Source organism: Dasypus novemcinctus, chromosome 8, assembly GCF_030445035.2.
Source record: "Dasypus novemcinctus isolate mDasNov1 chromosome 8, mDasNov1.1.hap2, whole genome shotgun sequence".
Classification (NCBI taxonomy): Eukaryota; Metazoa; Chordata; class Mammalia; order Cingulata; family Dasypodidae; genus Dasypus; species Dasypus novemcinctus.
The window spans coordinates 82,072,905-82,094,610 of NC_080680.1; the positions used below are offsets into that span (position 1 = coordinate 82,072,905).

A 21,706-nucleotide genomic window follows, 5' to 3' on the forward strand; every position below is an offset into this window, starting at 1 on the left:
CTCTGGGTCCCAGTTTCTGCACCTGCCTCAGGATGGAGTAGACCTTGAGGGCTGGACAAGACCACAGACCACCTTGGAGGAATGGCCAGTTGGGCCACAGCTGTGGCCAGGGCACCCAGGAGGATCCTAAGTCAGCCATAGTCCAGCAACCAGAAGCCAGACTCTCGGCACAAATCCAGGCACAAAGCATCAGCCGACCCAGGACTTCCAACTGCCACTCAGTCCAGGGCCCACTGCCCAGCCAGGGCCACATCTGTACCCACTGCGCTCTATGGACTTCATATATTTCTTTCAAATCACTTACATTTACTTTTTCAACTTTAAAAAATTCATTTTTAAGGCAACTTTATTTCCCTACTATATAAAGGGAAAAAATTTTTTCAGAGAATCACAAACTCACTGGTTTTTTTGTGCTAATTAGAACACATTAAGATAAATTCATCACGAAATAATTTTCATCTTCTTATTACAGAGGATGTAACCTGGAGCCCTGCAAATGGATAATTCTTTTCCCGCAAGGTGTTTTTTAACTGACCTTCATTGCCAAAGTTAAAAATATGAAAATTTCACATACACAGATACCCAGGCACATACACGTAACACACATGCACAATCCTAGTTTCTGGCTTCTCTTTAAGCACGGAAAGAACCTGGCAAACACTGGTCCACGTTCCTGCCAACATGCAGCTTGAGCAGGGCTTGTGCGCTCTAGGTTGCCCCAGACCCAACCTCTCCCTACGGCCTTGTGCCTGGTCTGCTTCACTCTTGAGTTTGTGACTCCGGCAGCCCACCAGAAGTCATCTAGTGAATGACCAACTATATGTACACCCCACAGTGGGAAACGGGGCTAAAGACTCAACCCCCAAAGCCTGACTGTGAGCTTGGTTGACATTCCTCTCCCGAGCTGGTGGGCCATTCCATCATTGCTCCAGGCAATAGGTACCTCGCTCCACATTTGTGACCCCGGGGACCCAGAGAAAAGTTATGCTACACTGCGTCATGGAAACCTTGCAACTAGCCAGAAGCAGATGACACACCGCGCACACAGGAGCCCCTCATAATCCAAACCCACCACAGTAGTGCGACCTCCCTGGTGTCTTGTTCAGGTGTGCAGACATCTTAGCGCATGCCAGAATCCCACCTGGATTACGAGCCCCTCTAGCACAAAGGCTGAGGGACCATGTACTTGATTCTCCTCTACCTTCTCAGTACCTTGCATGATGCTGAGAGAAGCCAAGCAGACTAATTGTTATGAACTAGCAGGACTCAAAACATCAACACAAGGAAGCAGATGTGGCTAAAGCTAATTGAGCTCCGGGCCTATCGCATGGGAGGTCCCAGGTTCGGGTCCCGGTGCCTCCTAAAGAAGATGAGCAAGACACTGAGGTGACATAACGGGTGGACACAGCGAGCTGTCCCAGCAAATTGACGCAACAAGAGACACAATAAGAGACATGAGGAAAACATAATGAGAGACACAACAAAGCAGGAAGTGGAGGTGGCTCAAACGATTAGGTGCCTCCCTCCCACATCAGAGGTCCCGGGTTCAGTTCGAGTACCTCCTAGAAAAAAGACCAGCACACAACAAGCAGACACAGCAAATGCAAACAAAGAGGGGGTGAGGAGAAATAAAAAAATAAATCTTTAAAACAAAACAAAACATCGACACATACATAAATGGCAATTCTGTGCCATCATGTCCCCACAGAAGGAATGGCCTTGAGGGCAACAAGGGATCTCAGAGACATTCTAGTCTTATCACCTCTTCCTGCCAGGGGTAAGACAGGCTCTGCACTGACAAGGGTAGGATGCAACCTTGGAGAAATGGGAACCACTCACATTTTCAGTCTGTCGGCTTCTCTTTTCTTTGGGAAGTTTAGAGAACAATCATTTCTGTTCACCTCCCAACTACATCCCTGACTCTGTGGGTTTAAATGCAGTTAAGACTGCAGCATCTCCAATAGAGATGCTTCTTTCAGGAATATAAAGCTCTGAGAGTTCCCATAAATGTGTCCTGGGTCAGACTGAAGAGGAGAAGGAGCCACCATGACTCCCACAAAGATCTTGTGCCTGGCACTCGAGGTAGATCTCTGGTTTCATCCCTTCCTTTCTCTAGGAGAACTGGACAGAGGGTCATCCCCAGCTCCAGAGCATCTCAGCCTTCTGGACATCACTGTCTGCAATCACACACTCACTTCAGGACCGCTAAGCTTCTGACTTCTCAGAGGGGGAAAGACCCTTGCCAAAGTCCCTCTTCAAGTTTGCGGTGGAGCAGGGACGAGGAAGCAAATCTCCCAGCTCCAAGTCAGGGCTGTGTTCCCCACACTCACTGGTTCAACCTTTGCCCAAACAGAAGGCAGGGATTTTCTTCCTTCAATGGGTCACTGGTAAGACTCTGAGTCCAGGCTTGCGGGGACAGTGACATCTCTGAAAGCCTGATCAGGGCAATTCACTGTAAAACGCTCCATACACAGAGCAGAGCAGGACGATGGGAATCATTGTGGGCTCAACAGAACCTCAAACAGCCACAGCCAGGGTGCTGGCACAGCCCCTTCTTCCTGGGCCTAGGACTCCTGCCCTTCGGAGGAAGAAGAGAGGGGTAGCAGAGAGGCCCAGCAGGCCCCATCAGCAGCCCTCCTGTCTGGTAACTCCTAAGGGGCCCTGGTGAAAGGAGGAGCTGGACTCTTCAAGGAAGGGACGCACAGGCCCCCCACTGGATCCCCAGCCCTCAAAGGCAGCAGCCCCTCACCTGTTGATGGAGCTGACACTGGGCACCGTGTCATTGTCACACACCCGCTCTGCCAGCAGCCGGTCCCTGATTTCCCAGGCAAACATGGTGGGGTTTTGGCGTTTATACTCAGCAATTTTTTCCACCACTTTGGGTGTGGCAACCTTTGGTTTAGATCCTCCAATCACCCCAGGCTTGATGCTCCCCGTCTCATAATACCTAGGACCCAAGCAGAAGGAGAAAGGTGCTTAGCCATGAGGAATCAGCAAAACGGATGTTGGTGACAAAATAACGGGCTTCTCTGTCCAGGAAATGTCCAGACCTGTGCTGTCCACTGCCACACCAACTAGCCATATGTTGCTTCTGAGCATTTTAAATGTGGCCAATCTGAATTGAGATGTACTGTAAACATAAAATACAAACCAGATTTTAAAGATTTAGCACACACACAAAGAATGTAAATCTTATTAATAATTTTTATAGTGGTCGAATGCTGAAATAGCTTTGATATATTGGGATAAATAAAATACGTGATTAAAATTGATTCCACTTGTTTCCTTTTATTTTTTTAATGTGCTAACAGAAAAATGTTAAATATATACGTAGTTTGCACTGGTCAGGAAATTATGCATTAATAAGATTTTTTCACATTCTTCTACCATTTTACAGTTTATTAAAAAGACTTCCAGGTTAGTTTTCCCATTTGATTCCCACAAGCATTCTAAAGCACGTGTTTTGAATGAATGAAGGTGTGAATGATCAAATGAATAGGTCTCCATCTACAGGTGGAAAACCGAGATCCATAGAGTTAAACGGCTTGCCCAAGACCAAGTGGTCAAGCCAGGACTGTGGCACAAACTCCTAAGCTAAAATTTCCCCAGAATTGGCCAGCAACCCCATCTCCTAGTGGATTAGTCTACATTCCGTGAAATCGTCCTCTAAAATGCAACTTACTTTTTCATAAGAGAAAAAAACAATAACCCTGGTATAAAATTGAAAGAAATGTTGGGTTCCAGAATTAACTGGAAATATGTGCTATTAGTCAAAACCCAAGCAATCAAAAAAACCAACCACAAGTCACAGCAGCTCTTCCAGGGATCTCCCCTGAGGTAAATCGCTGTTTCAAAGGACATTTTCATGCTATCAGCTCTTCCTCGTTAACACAAATAGGATGTCAGGGTTTTACAATAAAACCGAGACCAGGGAGAAGTATGCCATGACAGATCATTGCAGGGGGAAAAAATTATTTGATTCCTTTTCTGAATCTGATCCTTCACTGGATGTCTCTCTCAACATTTACAGAGGAATTCTTGAGTACCTCTTCCAAAGAAGATTATTTTGCAGTTGAAAAAAAAAATTAACCATAAAGATATTTTATAAATGACTGGTAATTTTAAAACCTAACAGTAGTTTATAATAGGTAACAGAAAGAGGTGATTCTTCCCTGGAACGGGTAGGAAATATGGCCCAAGGACCACAACATTTAAAGAGCTGCCGAAATTCTCAGCTAGGGTAAGTCTGGTTAGGGCCAAGTTATTAAATATTCTAGAAGCAGATGAAATGATTTGGGAGAGGTGATGTGGAGGAAAGCGTATCTTTTCACTGAGGAGAGTGAGTCATTTACAAATTTTGACTGTAAGGCAAAACCCAACCTATTCTCCCTCCTTCTGTAATTGCTGAAAAATCGTTGTTAGTCTCAAACAGGTTTTTAGAAACACCCAAGAAAATACTTTTTGCCAAAAGTCTAGAAATGTAATAAGTCAAGCTACACACCAATCTCTACTGCCTCCAATTGTCCTTTGAATTTTATAGTAGAAAGTCATGTTTTACTATCAACGCAACAACTCATTTTTTTAGGCACAGTACTCTAAAGTTTACAGAGCTCCTCCCAGAATTCTCATGCTTCTCACATCAATCCTGCAAGGCCAGTAGGGTTTGACAGAATGGAAAATCAATAATCAGAAAACTAAGTGACTTGTCCGACACCTTTCTGGAAGTTAGAGGCAGCCCCAGCTTTCAAACGGACACTGAATCCAATGCTCTCCCCACCAAAGCAAACTGCTGTTTTGGTTGCAAAAATTAAAATAACAATAATGATAATGATAGCTTACAACAGTAGAAAACTTTGCTGTTTACCAGGCATTTTCACACGCATCTTTTCATTCATTCAGTCAATCAATAGTCACTGAATGTCTGTTGGGGCACGATCTCGGGGCTGTGGTTACAGCCACACAGACAACCCTGTGTCAGGCACTCAAAATATGTTAGTTGAATGGGATTGCAAGAGTCGCAGCAAGTCTGAAAGGGCGGCAGCATGAACCCCGCCTGCATGGCTGATGGGTGGCAGTGTGCCGGCTCGCCGCCCCTCTCATCCGAGCAGCCCCAACAGTGCGAGCCTGTGGTCTTAACGTGAGACCTAAGAAGACTGTTTCTCTTTTGACTGGCACATAGGCCAGACGCTTAGAAGATGACTCCGACACACCCTCAACCCCACTTTGCAACTGTCTCAGGTAAGAATTCAGGCATCTTAACCACCCTTTCATCTCAGCAAAACAGCGGCGCAGCCCTTTGGCTTGCAGACAAAAGACAAATGGCAGGTCCCAGTGTTCAGTGTGGTTTGGCGCAAAGAGCATTATCTAGAAATCTCACAGTGTGGATGCTGGTCAATGGCTCTGATACTAAATCCCTGTGTGATCTTGGCCAACTCAGCCTCTCTGGGCATCAGGTACCCCATCTGTGTAATAGGGGGACAATCTTTGCCATACCTGCCTTGCAGAGCTGTTGTGAAGACCGAAATAAAGCACGGTCAAAAAAAAAAAAGATTTGCAAAACAGAGAAGGAAAATCCTGCAACCCAATGTTAAAAAGAGGAGGAGCTGCAGATTTAAATCCCCTAATTGTTTATTATTACTGTGTAACAAACCACCCAATTCTAAATGGCCTGAACTTCCTAGCCAAGCTCCAATGAAAGAAGACAACAGCCAGGCTTTCTGGGTGGATTTAACTCAGTCTCACATGCCATCGAGCTGTGCCTCTCGGGCCCCTCCGTAGCCTGAAATCTGCAGCCTGAATACTCACACTCCTGGCAGACCGCCCATCTTCCTGAGATGACAGGGGTCCCCGCCTGCCCCAGGGATTCGGTCTGCCTTGCCACACAGCCCCTGAAACCACGGCCACCACACACCACACACCACACGCTCCCTATAATCAGCCACCACATGTGTGCCCATCAAATTCTTCAGCAACAACAACAAAAAAAACCCCGTGGATCAAACAACCCCAGTTCAGAAATTCCTAGTCACACTGTTTTAGGACTGAACTTGTTTCTTAAAGGCAGTTCTAATTAGAGTGACATTTTGTCCACTGTGGTTCTTAGTTATGAAAATAATGAGCTATGAAATTCCAATTTATTGTTGACAACTTAAACGGCCAGGCACCGGAGCAGCGTGTAACTTCCGAGTGCCACTGTACCTAGTGACAAATCTATTCTGGGCTGCGGGAACCCAGGGAGGCAGCCGGGCTGGGCTCAGGAGGGTCCCTGACTCCCCTCAGTCTTCTCAGTAACTTTGGAGAGATCCAGGGCACCAGCAATGAGGATCCAGACTCTGGACGCCCCCTCAGAGAAGGGTGCAGGGTTGTGCCTTGCGAAGATTTCAAATAGCAAGCAAAATGTCTGCACTGCAAAGATGTATCAGCAAAAACAAAGGAAGGGCCTTCCTTCTCTCTCCCTCTCCCTCAGTACAATGAAGAGGCTTCACAAGAAGATATCTAAGACCCATTTGGCTCTAGAAGTCTGATGCAGGGACAGTCTAAGATATTTCTCTTCTCTCTATTCTTCGCTCTTGTCTTCATCTATCCCTTTGTGTTTCTGTGTCTATTTTCTCACGCTCTTTTCTCTACCTTTAGTTTTCCCCTTTCTCTTTTCTCTCTTCTTCTTTTCCATTTTTCTTCTTCCAGTCGCTCTTATCCTTTTGCCTGGAACCACTATCTAACAAAAACACCACGCTGATTCCCTGCTTTTCTCTCTACCCCTTGGCCTGGGCTCGCCTGCCTCCTGAGTGCTGAAGATGAGTGGAATCCACGGCCCCCGTGGCTGCGGTGGCCTGCGCTGGGCAGGGGGATGCAGAAAAAACTCAGGATTCAAGGACCCTGAAGGGGCTGCCAGACCCCCAGTCCTGAAGCACGGCCCCTCAAGGTTATTAGAAATTGCTGTTCCCTCTACCTGAGAGAATTCCTTAAATTCCATCAGATGGAAGAGAAAGAGCAAGCAGAAAGTCACAATGCCACTGACATACTTCAAAATATTTCTTTTCTATTCAGGCATCTTTTCCCAAACCACAATGCAAACTACAGGACCCCCGAGAGAGATACTGAGAGAGCAATGTGTGGCTAAATCTGAGCATGTCCTGCCTGCCAGGGCAGAGCTATAACCACAGCACATGCCTGGGAGCAAACCTGTGGCCTTGTTTTGGGGGTATGTTGGGATGAGACTGTTCTAGTCAAGGTCCAGTGGGTCTCACCCCAACCCGAGTACTGACCAGTCAGGTGAACCTGGGGTCAGTCACTTCGCGTCTCTCAGTTTGTTTCCTCATCTCACAACATGCTTCCCTGGATCGTGCTGAGGCTCCACGGAGAAAATAAACGGGAGCGCTAAAAGACTGTACAGCCCTGAGGGAGTTTTGCCATTGTTAGTATTTTGCTTGCAGCAAATCGCCGGGTCAAGTGGCAACTTTCAAATGTCAGATGTGAGGGTTGGTGTTTGTTTTGTTTCTTCTCCTCTCTAGTTTATTATATACTTAGGCTGCCTGTCACTATGAAGAAAAACAAAACATATAGAAGGAAAATACTGCAGACCAACATAAGAGGATTGATGATCACCCAAAACTGAAAATGACGACAGACTGTTAAAATTGGAATGTTTTTTGAAACCGTTTAAAATGAAACATTGAACTCTGGTTGAGTGATTCTACGACTTGTGGATTTTCCACCCAGCCCTATCCCAGCCCCGGGCTCACCTAAGATGTGTGTAGGAAATTCCCAAGTGCCTCTTGCTCTTGAGTTCCTTAGAATAATTACCGGTCTTTCAAAAAACACGTTGTCCTTTTCAGAAAACATGTCAGTCACCCCATTCCATATGTCACTTGAAACAGAGGCCTGCTGGGGCTACTTTGAGTCAAATGCCCTCAAAAGCGCTTTGCAAACTGTAAAGTACTGGGCCTGTGGATAGGAGTGCCACCATGCCTGTCACTAGGCCGCTGGCACATTGAACAGCTGCTGGGGTATGTTTTAGGTCTTTATTTGAAAAATCAAGAGAAGCCTACAGCTCCTGCCTTTACCTGCCAAGAATCTTGCTGACACAACCATGGCTGACCCGAAGCTGCCTGGAGATGTCACAAGGCCTGACTCCTTGATGAGCAAGTTCCACTATCCTTTGGCGGACTACATCCGGGAGCGGCCGTCCGTTCACAAAAACCCCCCCAAGCTGATTCACTCCTCCATGTCCTGAAACAGATCAGAAACAAAAGGGAAGGGAAAGAGGGGTTAGAACATAGCACCTTTGTGAGCCCCAGGGCTCCTCTGATGAGAATCGGCAGGCCGGCTGGGTGCCTCGTGCTTGGAGTCAGACACTGAATACTACACGAGCACCCCAGATGCCTTTTAAAAATTAATCTTAGCCTTTGTTTGTCTTCAGCCAGCCAATTGAGCTATTGACAGCAAGTATCCCCACACTAGGGCTCCTTGAGTTAATAGCATTTTCCTTGTAATTTCTGTTTTTTTTAAACAGTGGAATGTGTAAAGACTATACAAAAACTATATTAAATGCATACAAGTTATTACATGATGCTGAGGTCTAACAGATCCTGGGGAGAAAATACATTTCAAGTACACCAAACTTAAGGAGAAAACAAAACAAAACAATGAAACTCTTTTCCTTTTAACAAATGTTATTAAAAGTGAAAAGGACTACACAAATACACCTAGACCTCAGTTTGTTTGTTTTTTAACTCAGCGATCTGACCCAAGGGATAAGGACTTAAAAGAAAAAAGAAATTTCAACAGCATCTACAGAGTACTGAAACAAAACCCAACTGCCTCGATAAAAAGCCTTTCTTCAAGAAGGTGAGGCTGATAGGCAGACTTGACCACTGTACCCTCTCAAAGCACACAAAAGAAATGGGTCGGAAGATCTTCCACACGTGGCACATTCCACTTCACTATATCAGGATTTGGTAAAAAGGCATTTCCCTGGAATTTTGAAATGTTTTGCAATTGATGAGCAGATTTAATTGGATTCAGGGAGAAATAAATGAGTCGGGGAAAGTTATTCCGTAGCTTTTTTTACACAGATTTTAAGTAAAAGGAATGCAACAAAATATCTCTTCCACCCGGTAAGCTCTCCTCCCTTACATCAGGGTTCATCGGAGGGAAAAGGGGATCCAACTAAATGAAGAGCCAAGCACAGAATGCGCCAGGATAGCAAGGTCATTGACCTCGTAGCTGTTGATCAGTCACTACCTGGCATTGCCATGCATTTACTGATGCTGCTAGCAGTTCAGAGGCCCAGGGAGAGGAGAAAAGCTCTTCCTAAACTGGAACTTGGCTGGGCCAGGAGTGTACAAGGAAGCCAAGGCACCTCAGAGTTCACACACATGTTCACGCCACAAGTCTAAAACATGAAAGAATGACCTCTTCTCAGCTGTTATTTTCACCCAACACTCAACTGTTATCCAGGTTCATGAGCAACATCTGAAATGGAGGGGGTCAAAATGCCCATAACATAACCTATTTCCTAAAAACTGTCAAAGCAATTCACCAAAGTTTCCGATGAGAGTCAGAATTGACTATTTCCCAAAATGTCCATGCTCAGGCTTATTCAAGGAAAAACACAATTCTACAGATAACCACAGTACTTAGTTCTAGTTCTAAGGTGAATTTCTCTCCGATTTTCAAAATAAGCTTTAATTAGTTTTAACTGCTCTAAAACATTCCAGACATAAGAAAAAGGAAAACCATCTGCAACAGGATTTTGCAGTTAGGAACACAATTGTATAATTCACCTGAAACAGAAAGACTGCCGTCATCCTGGTCAAGGGCCTTAAGAAGGCTTTGTTCTGGGGCTGGGAGCACCTACTAAAAAAGCCCAGTACGGCTTTTTGGGGAACAGTCTGTATTTAAGTAGAAGAAAGTAAATTCAAAATTGGTATGAGTTCATCTGAGAGGACAAAGGACAGTGAAAGGAAGCTAAAAAGCACCCAGCTTTTGAGATGACCCGGGAGCCCACGCACAGTAGCCCATCTGCAACAGCTTGTTCTCTATACCACTGGCAATTGAGACTTTCTTCATAAAACACAGCGACAACCTTAAATTCCAAGAGCAGTCCTGCAGGACACTTTTGAGCTTTGAGGGCCATTTTGTGCCACAGAAACAGCCTAAGGGTCCCCCTGGAATCTGGTCAGTCTAGGTGACAGCAAGCCCCCAAAATCTGCACCCTTGGTCATAAAGGCTGGGCCCTCAATGCTCTTCTGGAGTCTGATCCACAAGTGCACAGCTGACACCAAATCCAGGACCACCTGGGGTCCCCTCCTTCCTTCAACTTTCTGGAAAGGCCCCAGACCCATTTGGCCTCTCTGCCTGTCACGGTCCTACCCAACAGAACTCTTCTGAGGGTGGTGTCGCGGAGATTCACAACTGTGGTCTGAGGAGGGCAATGTCTCCCACTTACCCTGAGACTGGGAGGAAGTAAATCCTGAAGCCTGAGATCAGGGATGCTGGAGAGGGAAAGAAAAGAGGAAAAGAGAATAAAGGGGGCTCTGAAAGGCATGTGTATTAAAGGTATAAAGAATGGGAACGAAATGAAATGGGTAACAAGGAGAGAGCGTCTGGAAGGGAAGCCGCAGGTTAGGAAGGCAGAGGAGTTGAAACAGGAAGGAAGAAGCCAGGTGAGGCAAAGCAAAGAAAGGTGAGTGTGGTGCCCAGCAGGAGGCAGGGAGAAGAGACCCTGAGGAAGCCCAGTAAAGGGGCATCTGGAGGACAGGGCACTTCCGTGGAAGGGGAACTTTGTTTTCTGGGGTGCCACCTCCAGCCCAGCCTCTCCTTGGAGGACCCAAGTCCCAGCCTCTACTTCCTGTGGACCACAGCTGGGTGAGGGCTCATCCCATGGGGAGTGGGGGAGGGGAGTAAAACCGGCTCAACTACACTTTTCAGAGGCACGTAGAATTGAGAGAGACTGACACAAAGACAGATGCAAGCAAACCCAAGCAAAGACCAGGAAACAGACACACAGCTACAAGGGAAACATAGCCCTGCCCCCACAGGACAGGCCGCAGGGTCTGAAGGGCGGTAGGAGGCAGGAGAGGATGAACTGCTGATGCCCCAGGGCCTTTGTGGCTCTGGTCTGGGAGGGGTCAGCCTCCACAGATGCTCCTCGGGCCCTGAGAAGGATAGCTGCCCATCCAGGGGCTCTGCTCACACCCCAAAGACCCTGGCTGGGCACAGGGTCTTGTGGGGTAGGGTCTGCTGATTCAGTCACAGTTTGAACTCCAGGACCCACAGGGTCACTGAAATTCTTCCTAGACACACCAGAGAAAAAGAATGAAGGGGCATACAGACAAATAGAAACACAGAAAAAGAACAGGCACAGAGAACAGACAGTGAGCGCAAACAATGGGGGGGGGGGGTGAGAAATAAATAAATAAAATCTTAAAAAGAACAGGGATGAAATCTCCCTAATGGACCCTCTAATGTTCAGGCAAGTGCCGACACACAGGGACAGTTGGGCCATGACACAGATAGGGTTGGAGCAAACAGCGAGAGAGCCTCATCCATGCGTGTACCTGTATCCCAACAGTCCACTGTCGTCTCTTCAGTATCTGAGCCCCTCCTCCTTCCCTTCTGTGAATCCTCAAAGCCTCATTTTTATGCCTCCATCAGAAAGTCAGGAAGACCCAAGAGTCAGCTTTGCCCATGTGAACTTTCTGTCAGTCCTTTTGTCTCTCTGACCTGAATATCATGCTCTGTAAAATGGGTGTAGGTGAAGGGTTAGGGGATGCTCAGGTAGGAGATAGGCTGAAAACTGCTTTATAGCTGGTAACATACCTGGGGGCAGTAAACATCTGGGGAGGGGGACAGGAGGCCATTGTGCTGGTGAGAATGATGAGCCTAGAATAGGAATGGAGGTAGGGGACTTCAGAAGTTCATTTCCTGGCACTGCCTGCCCTTCCCACACACATACACCACCTCCCTACTGAAGCTGTCCTGCTCTGGTGGGGGGCAGGGGTGGGGTACGAGAAACTGACCAGAGCCAGGGAAGGAAGATGAGGAGGTGGGACTTGGTCTGGATGCTTATTACCCGTACCACCTCCCAGAACCTACTGCACCCCACCCCAGTTACCAGTAAGTTGGCGCCCCAAAGCAGGCCCACACTGTGCAAACAGACAGTATTGAGATCAGAACCAAGAGAAGCAAAGGGCTTACACCAGCTCTGCAAGCCAGGCTGGCTGGGGCCCAGCCCCCACTGAGCTGCCCAGAGATTGAAAATGGGAGGAGGGAGCACATCCCCGGGTTGGGGGACAGACGAAGGCCTGGGCAAGGAGGGACAGAGACATAGGCATTAGCTACTGGCTAATCCGCCCTTGGAAGGAGCTGCCTTCTCCACATTGATGCACAGCCGGGAGACCACAGGGTCTGATGCTATCTCCCCGAGGAGGGCCCAGCATGACCTCTGGGCTGCTGGGTTCTGCACAGAGGAGGCAGAGAGGGCCATGGACACTCACCAGCAAGGACAGAAGTGTGGGCTGGCACTCCCCACTGTGCCCCCCAATTGCTCTTGGACTGAGCCAAGGGCTTGCTCACCTCTCAGAGAATTTGCCCCCAACTCATTTGTTTTCTGACTCAGTCTTCGAGATCAGAGTCAATTCCGCGGAGGAGAAAGAAGGCTGCCGAGGAAGCTGGGGTCTCCACAGCCTGGAAACCGTTTAGGCTCAGGCCCCAAACAGTAGGTTATGATTTGGGCTGGGAACGGAGGAATCCGCTGACTTCTCGGCACAAATTTCCCCACCGCTTTGTGAATTACCTCGGACTCAGGAAATTGACACAAAGGAAAACTGACCTGCCTGCAACCAGCACCGGCCGCCTAGACCAGCCTTCCCCCGCCTGCCGGGCAGCTTCTGCCTCCAGTTCCAGTGCGGACATACCCGGCCCCAGAGGCTCTCCTTCTCTCCAGCCGGGTCTCTGCTGTCTTTGTTAAATAGGGGATCCGCGGCTTGGGAAGATGGATTCCCGGCTGTCTGAGGGAAACGGGGCCCCAGCCCCAGAACAACTCCCTGACCTGCAGCCGCCGGGGACCAGAGGCCGGCACTCCGCTGGACGCTGCCAAAGCCTGGCCCCTTGCTCCGGCCCGGCTCTGCAGCACGCAGAAGGGAACCATAATTCGTTACACTTGGAATTGAAATCTCCGAATCTAATCCGGCATTAACTCACCGTGAGAGGAGCGCTCATCTCACAGGAGGCCGTGCTAGTGGGTGAACTGGCAGGATCCCCGCGGGTCAGGCAGCCAGGAGGGCCTTGCCTGCGCCCAAAATGACCTTCCCCGCCTCCTACACATGCTGCCTGTTTCAGAAGGTGACTAATTGGCTTCACTTTTTTCTTTCTTCCTTCCTTCCCTTCTTTCCTTCTCTTCTTGCTTCCTTCCTTTCTCTCTCTCTTCTTTCTTTTCCCTTCCTTTCTTTTTTTTAAGTAGAGAAGCCTCTATATAAGGATCTCTGGACATACTGGCCGGCTCCTAAACAAGCTCAGCTCAGGAACCATTACTTCGTTGATTTTTCAAAGCACCCTCCTCAACTCCAGGACGCCTTCAGAGCCCTAGACCGGGTGTCCTCCCTTAGTTCTCAACCTCTTCCTCCACACAAACAAGCCCACAGACCCTGGTCGGGGACCTCCTTCCCCTCCAAACCCCAGCCTTGGTTAATCCTGCGACTCTTAAATGTGCGCGTTTCACCCTTGGGGTTTGGGGTGACTCAGACTGACCTCTCCCAACAATTTCGTGCCCTCCAACCCGCACGGCCTGGAGCCCTTTCCGGGCCTGAGCCGGGATGATCCGGGCGCGCTGGGATGTCGCCGCACGAGCCCCCGAACACCGCTGCAGCTCGCCGCCTACTCTAAGTGTTGTTGGAGGCGGGATTCCTGGTGGCAGGTCCTCCGGCCTGGGTGACTAGCACGTCGTTCCACATCCCTGCCTGGGAGCCCTGCACTTTGCAAAGTTGGCTGCGCGGCTTCAGAGGTCCTGATCCTCCTGGCCTTGGTACCTCCCCGCTGTCCGGTACCCCCAAACCCCGTCCCAGCCGGAGAGTGAGAGAAGCGAGCTCGCCGCCTACTTACTATGCATGGATGCAAACGGGTCGTGCTTACAGTGTATTTCCATCGGGGCGCTCCAGACTGCAGGCCGGGCCACGCCGCCGCCTCCCGGCGCCAAGGGGCTGCCTAGGGCGGCTAGGAAGTCGCGCCACCAGGCCGGGCACCGTGCGAGCCGGGCTCAGAAAACACTGCCGTGGCTTTGGGACCTCTTTCAGAGCCGCCTTGCCGCAGATCGCCAAGAGCGGCGCGGAGAGGCGGGAACCGGTGCTAGTGCGGTCGGGCTGGGAGCTGGGATTCAGCTCCGGCTGGCTTCACTCCCCTGCCGATTCAAGCAGCGGCTCCCGGCCCGGCCCGGGGTAGCAGCGACCGAGGCGCCCGCGGCGTGGGGGGCATAGTGTAGGGGCCCGCCTCTGGGACGGCTAGGAGTTCTCGGCTCCGGGTAGCAACGGCTTTGAGGAAGCCGGCGGGACACACGGCCCTCCGTTTCGCTCAGGGGCAGTGAGGCCCGGAGGCTGCCAGGCTGGTTCCTCAGCCCCACTGCCTCGGGGATCTCTCCTTGACCCCTTGGACTCCGCCGACTCCTCTCTCTCTCTCTCTGCTTCTTTGAGTCTCTGAGGCTCGGGCTCGCCCCCTCAGCCCCTCTCCACCTGGCTCTCCGACGTCTCAGACAAAGTTGCAAAGAACTTCCTCTCTGGCCGCGCTGGGGCCCGGGCGGTTTCGGAGATGCTTCCGCCACTGATGCTGAAGCTGGGACTCCGGAGTCCCCGGGAGCCCTCACACCTCGGAACCCATTGCCTTCAAAGTTCCCGCGGCCCCTGCTGTTCCCCCATGGCTGGGACCAGGAATGGGGACGACAGCGACGGGCTCCTCCTCGCCTTGGTCTCTGCCTCACGCCTACCAACTCTTCGGGCCCCGCTGCCCTCTCTCGGGGGTCTGGTTCGACTGTCTTTCAGCTGCTTCTTCCGGGACGGCCGCCGCGCCTGCCCCAGGCGTGGGGCGAGGGACAGAGGAGAGAACAGAGGGTCCCCGCCACCAAGGCCTCCGGGACTGCCGGGGCCGGTGATGAGATGGAGCCGCTGCCAGTTCTGACTGCCTGCGCTGCCGCCGCCGCCGCCGGCGCTAGCCCTCCGCCTGCTCGGCGCGCACAGTGCGCCACCGCGCCGCCCCGGAGCCGCTTTCAGGACCCGCTGCGTGTGGACAGCGCCGCCCGGGGCTCAGCCTCCCTCCGGGCGGGGGCGGGGCGGGAAGGCCAACCTGCCAATCACACTCCATTAAGCCAATCAGAGTAGTGGCAGCCGGCCCTGGCCCGAGCCACCGCCCCATTGGCCGAGCCACCCGCGGGCTCCGCCTGATTAGTGGATACCTGGGCAATGGGAGAGAATAGGGGGCGGGGCCCAGGCCGCGGCGCCACGTTCATTGACAAACGCGCGGGGCGAAGGCCTAGTGGAGCGCGGAGCACACGGGAAGTGGAAGCGGGCCCACGCAATGCCCCGAGAGTCCCGCGGCTGGTCCTGCTGGGTCCCGGCCTCCCTGGCCTCGACATTGGCATCTTGGAATACCCTGAGAGACTGGGGTCAGCAGAGGCGGGGTGGGAAACTGGAAGAAAATGGTCTCTAGGAAAAAAATCGCATGTCGTAGGAAGATAAGGACTGCAGTAACGATCTCGATTTCAATCTACACTCCACCAGACTCGTGATGGACTCGGACTGTCCATATCTTCCCATTATAGGCCTCAGTTTCCTCATCTGTAAAATGGGCAGAGTTGGCTTAACTAATCTTTAAGGAAGATTCCTTCCAGCAGAATTATTACCCAATTTTATTAAGAGTCTACTAAACTGCCTCTGCCTCCTCTCCCCCTCCCCCCATTCTTCCCACAGGTTTCCCAATTCTGAATCTCCTCCTCCTGGGGGAGGGGGCGATCTGAGGCTTTGGACAACATTGACCAAGCACTGGGTCATGGGCCCTATTTCCAGCCTCAGACCCAGAGCTGCCAGACGGGTTGGGTGCTAGTGATGAGCACTGGAGGCTTCTGTGGCAGGGAAAATTCTGCGTCAGACGCTTGCTTCTTGGGAACCAAATGAAACCCAGTCCAGCACTAATGAGGGTCCCTGAAACCGGCACCCAGATGCGTCTATCTGCAAGGGTATACAGCTTAGCGACGTCGGTGGGATACAACACTGTAACTGCCAGCTGTCTGGCGAAACCTGTTCCCTCTGGGAAGTTCTTGTCACTTTTAAGACTAAAGGGGTGGATTTCTTGTAGAATTCTCCTGGCCTAGAAGGGCAGGGTCTTTGGCCAGTGAGTCTTGGATTCCTGGGCGTGTGAGGTTCTGGGGTTACAATCAAAGAAACTAGATCTTAAAATGGGAAGTATGTGGCAGCCTTCACCTAGGCAATGATACTTCTGTGGGTGCCTGTGGTGGCCCTAGCACCAGATACTGAGAAAATCCCTGCCCCAGCAGTTGGTGGGACCCCAACACCCCCCATTTCAAAATCATAAGTGATGATCCTCTAATATTAAAAATGAATCCACCAAAATAAGGGCTCTGAGGGGCCCACTCAAGACACAGGCTGACCCTAGGCGGATAGGAGGACCCCACGTCAATCTCTCACTTCAGCCTCTCCCTGGACCTTCTCCCCTGCCCCCGCCCCCTCTTCTTACTCCTGCCACCACTTCTCATAACCCTGCGCTGGGTCTGTGGTCCTCAGGTTCACCTTTGTCCCTGTCCCAGACCCAGTTGCCCCTGACTGGTAGAAAAGTTTCTGATATTGTCACTCTTTCCCACGCCCCAGGTACAGCTGCGAAAAACAGCCTCGGGTGGACTCTCGGGGTCTGAGAGGCTGCCGTGAGCACCCGGATGGGGTGCCAGTGTTATCACTCCTTTCTCTGGAACCCTGCTTGTTCATATCTTTGTCCACGACCCCCCCAGCCCACCCCCGCCTTGGAGCAGGAAAATCGGACCCGGATGAGTTAGAGTTCCTGTGTTCTCTCTGCGTGTGCGCTGGTGCCCGACGGATCAGAAGAGACTGGAATTCAAAGTAACTAGACCTGATGTGGCAGCTTTGCGTTCCCGTTCAAGAGGCAGGATGCAGAGCTCCTGGAGCTAGAGCCTACAAACCCAGATTCTAAACTCTTCCAGGGAAAGGGGCCCTGAGGCTATGCTTTTTCCCATTCTACAGAGGCGGAGCTTTAGGGCCAGAGGCACGACGCGACTTGCCCAAGGTCACACAAGGGCTCCCGGGCAGAGTAAAGGCTGTGGGCGAGGAATCTCTTTCTCAGAAGTGCTTCTCCAGAGCATCTCCAGAGATGGTGGGGCCATTTTTTGTGCGTGTGCCTGTGTGTGTGTGGTGCCAAATCAAAGAACTCGGCGGAAATATGACTGCACAGTCTGAGTCCCTTCTGATACCTGTGCAGCTTGGACAGAATCCCCAGGGCACTCCCTGGGTGGGATGGAATCGCTGATATTTCCCAAAGGGAAGTATCCCAGGTTTCCCATTTCACACAATGGGTGTTTGACTTCGGTAGCTGCTTGGCTTCCACAAGACCAGCCTTATCTGCGCTCTCAGAGCAGCTCTCCCGCACCGCATAATGTGCCAGGCAGAGGGAGTTGGGGGCGCCAGTCTTGCCTCCTCTGCGTGGGATTATTCAGCGCCGCAGAGGATGGGCCTCCGGGAATTTACAACCCCAAGGGGTGGGACCAGGTCTGATAGCCTGGCCCCCTAGTTCAGAGAGGGTCCATGACTAGCGCAAGATTATACAGTGATTCCTGGCCGAGCCGGCGAGCTCCCACACCTCAGTCCTGCCTGCTGAAGTCTACCAGCCGCAGCCCGAGCCCCAGGGAGGCCACGCTACGTGTGGTTGGGCCTTGCTGTGTACGTCCCGGGGTTTCCTTCTCCCAGCAGCACAGAACTTAGAGCTGTTTCATCCAGGGTGGAACTCAATCTATGTAAATAGTATTCCCTTTCAAAGTTTTGCAATTGAAAGGCCACTGAGAATCTCTGAGAAGCCAAAAACAAACAAACAAAACCCTTTTGATAGAAGTTCCCTTTCCCCCTCACCCCCTACAGTGCACAGTGTTACCTGGGTGCCAGGGCGCTGAAGCTGCTGATAGCTCTCTCTGAGCCTGAGATTGACTCCCTCAACCCTAGCCCAGCCCATTTTCCTGCTCTTGTTTGGGGAAAGTAAGGCTTACAGGGCTCTGATCAGTTGCTCATTCCCAAAAAGACCTAACTCTCAAAAAAAGCATCAGAAAGGGAAAGCAACTGACCCAAGGTCACACAGCTAGCTCTGGGCACAGTCTATTCCTATGTGGTATCTGTGTCTTGATAAGATGTCTCGCCTGCCTGGACTGCAGCTGTTTGTGGGAATGGGGGAGGAGAGGGGAGAAGAAAAGAGGGATTTTGGCCAAGTTTTCCCAGAACCATGTAAATGGCCTTTGTCAGGGTTTGTCATCATTATCAGCATGCACACAAGCCTGGGCCAATGGGATCACTGCTGCCTCTCCCAAAGAAGTAAGGTCCACAGCCCCTTCTTCTAGGGTCTCAATTTCCTTGGGTGTCTAATGGTGAGAACAGCTCCTTGAGATGAAGCCTCACAAAGCTCTGTGAGATGAAGTTCGGTGAAGAGAGAATTATTACTTCACCCATGGGCTTGTTCCAGAGGTGAGAGCCTGGACAGCAATGCCCAGTCTGAAAGTATAGAGTCTACTTCCATTCCTCCTGGCCTTGGGACCCCACTGTTCCCACCCAGGTAGCTCGTCCAATATAGTGTTTCTCCAAAGGAGGTAGGGGTATCTATGTCCTCTCCCAGTAGGAATGAGAGGTCTAAGGGGGGAAAATAGCCTTCCAGACCTATTCCCACCATCCCTCTTGCCTTATGAACTCAGACAAGTCCCTGCCCCTCTCTGGAACTCAATTTGTCCCTCTCACAAGGAAGAAGGTAGAGGAGAGGATCCTTCAGTGGCTCCTAGATACTCAGTTTAAGGCTAAAAGGACATAACCCCTCTCCACTGATAGGGAAAACTGAGGTACAGGGAAAGGATGGATTATGCCTCTGAAAGAAGGAAAGGTAGGTTCAAGCGCCCAAATGTTTTCGAAGTTGGGGGAGGAAAGAAGCCCGCGCAAAAAGTGGACCTCAATGCCCCTTTGAGCGCTAGCCTCACTAACCTCCCAGCCTCCTCCTCTTCCCACAGCCCCGGCCCAGACACTTGAGGACAAGTAGAAGTACAGTGTCATTTGTGTTGCTCAGTTCTTTTTTTTTCCGGACAGGCAGCCCCCACCCCAACCCGTCGTGAGGAGGGGGCGTGGCTCTCCAGATTTTAGCTCCGGCCAGCCTCGGGATACCCACCCCAGCCCCAACCTGAGCCACCGCGCAGAGGAATGAAATGCTTTATTGATTAAACGATTATTCAGGCGATTGAACTAATCAAAGGGCCCATCGACCGCCGTGAATTACATTCTTCGTAGACCGTAGACCGCTAGTTGGGAAAGGCGCCCGGTTGGCCCGCGCAGACCGCGTCCAGACCCTCAGCCGCCTCCCACCCAGCTTCGGCAGGTACACAACCCCGAGTCCCGGGTGTAGGTGCCTTTAAGAGTCGCAAGTAATGAGGGATCCGACGCCCGGAGAAAAAGGGCCAGCTAGAGGGAGGGGATGGAGCGGAGGGGGTGTCCAGTTTTCCTTTCCTGGGCCGTAACCCTCGGAATCTTTGGCTGCCTCCTCCCCTTCCATCCCGGCCTCTTAGATCTCTTCCCTCACTTCTCTTCAGTCACAAGTTTGGAAACACATCTATCCCCAGGGAGTTTTCCAAGGTTTGGGATCTAAGCTCACCCCTCTCTGCCCTTTGACCTGTATTTAGGGCAAGGGTGGAGGTCGGGGCTCACAGATCTCAGAGGAACCTAGGAAAGGGAGGCCGTTGTCAGAACCCAGGGTGTGTTTGCGTGGGGGTTAGCACATGTGGCCTGATGACTGAAAGAGGACCCCAGCTAGGGCTTGTGTCTCATGGCGGACAGAGTCTTCTTGCCATCTGCCCCTCCTCTCAGACATAAGCACAGCCTGCTGCCCACTGCCTGGGCCTGTAGAAGGAACATACTAGGCCCTGTTCCAGGAAGGCACACAGGAGCCAGAGCTGGATGTCCAGGTTGGGCACAGACATCCTCCCACCTGTGCTCTTTGCCATTGGCGGGACAATAAAACTTGAGTACACCGAGCCTGCACACACACACCAGTGTCAGAGGCTGTCTAGGTGAAAGTGAAGGGAAGCTGGGGGCCCTTAGAAATGTCACGACTAGCCAGGAGGCTGCTCACTCTCACCCGTCTATCACAGGAGACACTTTTGTACAAATGGTAGGCTCCACAGTGCCCATGGAGTGAAGCAGTGTGTACCACACATGAAGGGGCTGCACACCCTGAATACACACCTACACTGTTGCATCAGTCGCCTAACAGAGACTTGAGGCTGACTGTGCACACACTCAACACAGCTGACTGCTCTAGACCCCAGACCCATCTCTGTGCTTACAGACAGGCGTTTTTGTGTGCATTGGCACGTACAGAGTGGACAGCTGTTGCCATTCAAATATGGAGGGGTCGGTGTAACCACTAGTTTCTCACTTATAAAATCACTTGGGATATGAAAGGTGAACATAGACCAGTGAAAGAATAGATGTACATTCGGACTCTTATTCAAATTATACATATGCTGCTTATGGACACACATTTTGGATACTCAAAAGAACATACACACCATAAACACACGCTAACACACACGGGTATAAAGATGCACATAGGCACACAAACTTCTGGACACCCATTTAGACATTTTATAATACTTATACAGGGACACATAAACACATCACTGCTCATATACACGCGTGAGTCCCTAATATAAACACATATAACACCCAAATACATAGACCCTCAAACAGGCACCCACGCAAACATTCAGAAACAGAATAACAGGCAAAGTCGCGGACTCTTGGACTGATACAGAAGCCTGTGAACAGATTGGCAGAAAGACATACAAACATGTCACTGAGAGACATACAGTCAATCCTTGAGAAAATGCCGCGCACCCCTCCTCCCCCCAGACAGCCATGCATGGGGGCCAACGCGGGGCTGTGTCCCGCAGTCAGCACGAGTGGAGCCCGAATCGCGGTCCTACCTGTCCTGCCGGTCCGAGGAGTCGGGTAATTTTTCTCTAAATCCATTTTGATTTTTCAGTACTTGGTGGAATGGACAGGGAAAAAGTTTCCACTTTTTTGTGTGTGTGCCTTTTTTTTTTTTTTTTTTTTTTTTTGTGCCCGGGGCCGCTCACAGGTCGGAATAATTCAAGCCTTCCGCTCCCCCGCCGAGATGGGGTAGCTGATCACTGAGCTGAAACTAAACGTTTTAGGTGGAAAAAAAGCGTCCGAAGGCACCGTGAAATGATTAAGGAACTAAAGAGCTTCTCGCCATGTGAGATCATGTCCTGTTCTCGCCAACATCACAAGATGTCCCCAGACACGCCGCGCCCCCAGCGCGCCGCCCCGCACCGCCAGTCCCGCGCAAGGAGAGAGTGTCGGCGCTGCGTGGCGGGGCCAGCTCCGCAGGCCAGACGGGGCGGACCGGGCCCGAGGCGTGCGCGAGGCCG

The 21,706-nt window shown here is 51.0% G+C and overlaps 1 protein-coding gene across 2 annotated transcripts in view; it reads right to left on the minus strand.

Annotated features, from left to right (window-relative positions):
* The window catches only part of PAX5 (paired box 5), a 198,632-nt gene extending 177,217 nt beyond the window's left edge, over positions 1–21,415 (minus strand). The window contains exons 1-3 of one of the 2 annotated variants that reach the window (XM_004457266.5): positions 21,239–21,415; positions 8,064–8,229; positions 2,750–2,947 (exon numbers count right to left, since the gene is read on the minus strand). In XM_004457266.5, coding sequence (XP_004457323.1) covers positions 2,750–2,947; positions 8,064–8,229; positions 21,239–21,284 — 410 coding nt within the window. In that variant the 5' untranslated portion in view covers positions 21,285–21,415. Of the gene's footprint in view, positions 1–2,749; positions 2,948–8,063; positions 8,230–14,103; positions 15,271–21,238 lie in introns of those variants that run through there. The other variant, XM_004457267.5, reaches the window with a different exon arrangement.
* Between the last annotated feature and the right edge of the window lie 291 nt (positions 21,416–21,706).